The sequence below is a fragment of the Prionailurus bengalensis genome, chromosome A3 (genome assembly GCF_016509475.1).
Source record: "Prionailurus bengalensis isolate Pbe53 chromosome A3, Fcat_Pben_1.1_paternal_pri, whole genome shotgun sequence".
NCBI classification, from domain to species: Eukaryota; Metazoa; Chordata; class Mammalia; order Carnivora; family Felidae; genus Prionailurus; species Prionailurus bengalensis.
The window spans coordinates 108,199,497-108,205,496 of NC_057354.1; the positions used below are offsets into that span (position 1 = coordinate 108,199,497).

Sequence of the window (6,000 nt, forward strand, 5' to 3'; positions counted from 1 at the left end):
TCTGGCAGACCAGCATTTTCTCGTGTCCTCAACTAGGATTGCTGTCCCCAGGTTCACTGAGGACCTCTTGTAATCCTAGTCACCCGTTCATCCTGTAGCATTAGACACTGTGGAGACCATTCCCGTCCTGAAAGTGTGCACCTTTCGCTTCCATGCCATCACTGTTGTCCAGACTTTCTCCCAGGATTTTGTTCCATGGCCCGTCCCTCCTCTCTCCTTCCTTAACTGTGAAGCCTCTGTTCCTGGGCCCTTTTTCTCTTCTCAAGCTAACCTGCCTCCCCAGGTGATGTCATTCACCATCACAGCTATATCTACCGTGTGCTATTGACAGCTCGGAAATCTCTACCTGGAGCCCTGGTCTCATCGCCTCCAGGCTGTATATCCAACTGTGGATTGGAGCTCACGTTGCCCTGTTCCTGAGGTCCCTCAGCATATTCCAGACAGCCCTCTTTTCCTCCCTCCTCCTCCCACCCCTCTGATTCACCCTCACGCTGAATTTCTTTCAGTGCCTCCTCCTCCTCACTTCTTCCTTTCTGCTGCTTTTCTGCCTCCAGCTCCCCTGCCTCGCTCCAGCCCCTCGCTGTCACTTGGCCTGGCTTGGTCCCGCTTGTCCTTAACTCATGGTGCACATTTGGGACCCAGCTCCTGTGTTCCCAGGGGACCTCGTACTTGCCTGGAGGGTGGCATCGCCAGCCTCTGTAACTCTCCACTCGCCTCTCTCCCGCTTTCAGTAATCTCTTTAGCAACTCCGAGGACTGTGGTTGGGCATCACTTTTTCCACACAGAAGTGCTCTGCAGAATTTGGTCAAGTGATTGAGCAATTCTCCTCAACAGGCTGACATTCTGAGGCCTCCCCTTTTCCCTTTCTGAGCTTCCCCGTTGTCATTCCTTTGTCCACGTCCTCACTCTTTCCGGTGCTTTTCTTCTGCCATCAGCCTAGTGTATGCTGATTCTATAGGATTCTTTTATCCGCCTTTTCCTTTGTACAATCACTTATTAGAATGTGACTATGAATTACTTTGAGGCTTGCCTTTTAAGTAGAGTAAAAATAGATAATTAAAGCAGATTTGTGCTCATGATTCCATAATTACTATAATGAATATGCATTATGGAAGATACTACCTAATTATCAAAATCCTTGTGTTTAAATAGATAAAATTAAATTTCAAATTAAAAACCCCAAATATTTTAAATAAAGTGGGATTGTTTGTTGTCTAAAAAGAAAGAAGTACTCATACCAATTACCATTTTTTTTGTCACAGGGTGCTTCACGTTGGCGGAGCCATTGTATTGTTGCTTAGCGAAGAGCACCACAGGCGCCTTAAAGATGGCGAACAGAGCAGCATCCCTTTGAATTCCGAGGGCAGCCACACAGGTGAACCTTCAATCAAAAAGTGCTTGAAGCCTGGAGGAAAAACTGGCACATCAGAGACAGGGTCATCTTCATTCGAAGCCAGTAGTCAGGAGTGCTTAGACAAAACACCACCCTTTGGCTCTTTAGTGCCAGTGGAATGCCACAAAGTTAGCCTTGGGAGAACAGATGCATTCATATGCAAATATAGGAAGTTGCACTCTTTGGGACTCTAGCAGCCTCGCTACTGCAAGCCTGTTGGAGTCCTCGCGTGTCAGCCAGCCGTACAGCCGCTAAGGTAGTTGTCATAGGATCTTGATGGGGCCACAGAGTTCCAGGGAAGCAGACTCCCCTGGGGTCAGGAGGCATGGCTGCTGGACGAGTTCCAGCTTCATCCTGGAAAGAGCTGAAAGTTGCCAAAGACCGGTGAATGAATACTCCTACTAAAGAACTCTCAAACTTTGAATTCTGTTGGAATGTGAGGAGTTGTGCCCCGCCTGCAGTTTCTGAGAAGGAGCTGCAACTTGGAACACAAATTTTCAGAGGTTCATATAAAGTATATTGCACTCATCACAAGGTTGATGATATTTTAACTATCAGGGTTTTTAAAAAAAAAATTTTTTTAACATTTCTATTTATTTTTGAGAGACAGAGAGCGAGGGAGACACAGAATCCAAAGCAGGCTCCAGGCTCTGAGCTGACAGCACGGAGCCCGATGCGGGGCACTCACCAACCGTGAGATCATGACCTGAGCCGAAGTCGGATGCCTAACTGACTGAGCCACTCAGGCGCCCCCAACTATCAAAGTTTTTTAAATGTGGAAACTTTGATGTGTTACTTCTTTTGATATTAAACTTGATTTTTAAGCCAGTAATTTTCTTCTCCATTGGAATAAAAATAATTTTTATTTGCAATACCTTTTATATGTCCCATATGTCCCTTTTATATGTCCCATTTTATAATGTAAAACATTAATGGGAATAATAGCAATAAGAATCCAGCCGGTATCCTCCAACATGATAGAAAATAAAGTTTGCTCTTTTTCTAAAAACATTAATAAATGTTTTTAAATGTCACCTCTCTTATTTAAATGAAATGCGTTCCTTGTGTTTACAACTTGAGAAGAAAATCTTCTTAATAGAAAGTTGATGCAAATATGGTTTTCTTTTTTTTTTTTTTTTCAATAAAGTAGTGACTTGGGTTCTTGGCTGCTTTAGTACTGTTTGAACAACGTTTCCATGTTTAGGCAATTTCTCACCTTGTGCATCCCACCTCTCCAAAGCAGAAGCAGAAAACTTCTTTTCCAGCTAGGGTGTGGCATGTAACCTTGGCCCAGTATCAAGCTAGGCCCACCAATCAGTCTGGGGCTAGTGGAGCACCTGTGATAAATGAAATTTACTTAGTTACTACCTTACTGATCTGAAAGCAATTCACAGTAACCCCAGCAGGACCTAGCCTATCACATACTCATACAACAAATATTTATTGCACAGCTATTATCTGCCAAGGCATTGTTCACATCTGTGAACCAGAGATACTTGCCCTCAGAGGACAACACTCTAGTAGGGGAGACAGGGAAGAAACAGTAGACATAATGAATAATTTATTTGATGGCTTAGAAGGTGATATGTGTGGGTTTGGGGGAATGAAAGTAGAGCAAAGGTTTGGGAAACACAGGAGGATGGGGATAGAAGTGCCTTCCATTTTTAAATAGATCAAGCCTCGTTGAGAATATGGGAGTTGAGCAAATACTTGAAGGACATGGAAGAGTGTACCAGGCACATGGAACAGCCAGTTGCAAAGGCCATAAAACAAGAGCCTGCCTGATGTATTTGAGAAGCGGCAGAGAGGAAATTTAGCCCAGCAGAGTAAATGAGGGGGAGAAGGAGAGGTTGGAGATACGTGAGTGGCAGGTGGTGGTACCAGGCTGGTTAGACCAAAGGGGGTCTTAAAGACTTCTAGCAGGACTGACTTTGACTTAAAACTATTGGAGGGGTTTGAACAAGTAGAAATCTAACCTACATTTTACAGAATCACTGTGACAACTGTATTGTGGACAGGCAAAGGTGAAAGTAGACCCATTGGGAGTTTTTTGCAATAATCCAGACAAGAGAAAATGGTCACTTGCCCCAGGGCTGTGGCAGTAGATGCAGTAAGAGGCAGCTAGATACTGAATATATTTTGGTTCTTAAACCAGCAGGATCTGCGGATGTGTTTGATATGTGGTGTGATAGGTGGAGAGGAGACAGGAGTGGCTCTAAGATATTTGGCCAAGCAACCTGAACAGTGCAGTTTCCATCAACTGATGGGGAAAGGCTGCAGAGGGGGCAGGTTGGGTGTGAGAAGGTAGAAGCTCATTTTTAGACTTGCTGACTTTTGAGATGCGCATTAAATATCCCAGTGGGGGGTGTTGAGTAGGCAATTGAATACAAGAGTCCAAAGTTCTTAAAGTTCTGCCCTGGAGATATAAATTTGGGAATTTTCAGCATATTGGTGCCATGCAACTGGATGGGATCGCTGAAGGACTAAATGGAGGAGAAGGAAGAACAGGGGTTCCTCCAACACTAAGAGGTCAGGAGAAGGGAAGGGGTCTGCAAGGGAGACTGACAAGGAATAACCAGTGAGGCAGGAGGAAAAGGAGTGGTTGCCTGGAAGGCAAATGAGCAAAGGTCTGGAGGAGGAAGTGACCTATTAAGTACTGCTAGATAAGATACTGGAAATTGACCCTTGGATTTAGCAATGGGAGTTTTGGTGGAGTGTGGAAGGAGCAAAGTCACCCTGGGTTGGAATTAAGAGAAAATAGGGGAAGAGCTGGAGGTAATGAGTACAAACAACTCTTGCAACTAGTTTGCTGAAAAGGGAGCGAAGAATGGAGTTAGTAGGTGGGTTAGGGATGTGGAATCAAGACTTTTCTTTTTTTTTAAGATGGGAGAAGCAGCAACATGTTTTTCATATTGAAGAGACTGTTCCGAGAAAGGCAAGAAATTCATGAGGTAGGAAAAGGATAAATGCTGGAGCAGTGTCCTTGAAAAGGGGGTTGGAATACATTCCACACATGGGAGAATTAGCGTTCGATAAGAGCATGAATAATTTCTCCATGGTTACGAGTGGGAAGGCGGCACACAGGCATTTCTGCAATAACGTGATAAATGTGCTCCTGAAAATTTCTTATTCTCAAATTCATGCACTAAAAATAACAGAATTCATGGAAGAAATATGGGGCAGACCATTTCAAACCTGTCCAACTTTGGAAATTGCATACCAACAAAAACACCAATTAACATAGTTTAAAAGAACATGTTACATTCCTAATAAAGTTGACCCTTGAACAACACAGGGGTTAGGGGGCCCTGACCCACACACAGTCAAAAATCCACATGTAATTTCTTCCAAGTCCTCCACAACTTAACTACTAATAGTCTACTGTTGAACTGAAGCCTTACCGATAACATAAATAACTGATTACCATATATTTTTTTGTGTGTATTATACACTGGATTCGTATATGAATATAAGCTAGAGAGAAGAAACGTTATTCAGAAAGTCATAAGAGAAAACACATTTGCAGCACTGTAGGTGTGTTTATTGAAAACAAAGTATAGGCTGGTTGGGTGAGCAGGTCAAGTGCAGTGGCAGCAGAGGGTCGAAGCCTGGTGGCCTTGGCTCAGCAGCAGCAGCCAGAGGGCAGGCCTGTGGGTAGCGACACTGGCCAAGTACAGTACAGCTGCCCCGTCTCCCTGCAGGTGTCCTCCACCCTGTGACTGTCCCGCAGGGAGGGGTCTGCACCTGGCCCAGCAGAGGCCCCAGTCCTGGAGCCAGGAGCCAGGAGCCAGGAGGACCAAGGTGAGACGTCCCAGTCTAAGCTCCTGCAGCATTCTCCCCGCCTTCCGGAAATGGTCTTCTGCTTCAGCCCAGCCTCCTGCCCACCAGCCGGGGCCCTTTGCCCAGCCACCCTGTCAGCACACGGGGGACCGGCAGCCTTGCCTGGTCCTGGGCCCCTGGGGTCTGCTGATGGCCTCGATGGCCTCACCAAATACTCAGAGGGCAGCAGCCATGACCTCTGTACCCTTCGCCTTTGATTTGCTCCCAAGGAGACCGAGGTGGGCAGTTGTAAATAAATGCCTTGTGGCTTTTGCTGTCACGTAAAAGTGGACCCCTGCTGTTCGAACCCCTGTTGTTCAAGGGTCAACTGTACATCAGTAAATAAAGGATTTCGCCTTTCCAAGAAGGCAAAGGCAGCTTGATAGAATTTGGCAGAAGGAAGGGTAGAAGCAGATATGTACACAGTAAGCACTTCCAAGATGGAACCTGTAGCCCAACGGCCCCAATAAGAAGATGCAGTGAAAAGGGCTCACGTAAAGTACCTGATTCTTTGGCAGTTTGCTCATTCAGCTCATTCCACTGGTGTCTCCACATTCAGCTGCTCTTATCTGATGGCACAAAATATTAATGGGGGAAACATCACTTAGGAACCGACCCAATTTCCCCATTATAGTGACATCATCCCCCACCTAGCAATAATATTTGAGTTAATGCCTATTACAGAAGCACGCATTGTAGAACAGACTGTAAGTGGGAGCAGATGCTGGGAGGGGGGCGGATGTGGTGGTGGTAGGGCTGTGGAAGTTCTCTTCTGCATGCTTCAGTTT

The 6,000-nt window shown here is 45.5% G+C and overlaps 1 protein-coding gene across 4 annotated transcripts in view; it reads left to right on the forward strand.

Moving 5' to 3' along the window:
- The window catches only part of THUMPD2 (THUMP domain containing 2), a 35,930-nt gene extending 33,378 nt beyond the window's left edge, over window positions 1-2,552 (forward strand). For 3 of the 4 annotated variants that reach the window (XM_043604102.1, XM_043604103.1, XM_043604105.1), the window contains one exon: window positions 1,263-2,552. In XM_043604102.1, the coding sequence (XP_043460037.1) occupies window positions 1,263-1,587 (325 nt within the window). In that variant the 3' untranslated portion in view covers window positions 1,588-2,552. The remainder of the gene's footprint in view (window positions 1-1,262) is intronic. The other variant, XM_043604104.1, reaches the window with a different exon arrangement.
- The last annotated feature ends 3,448 nt before the right edge of the window (window positions 2,553-6,000 follow it).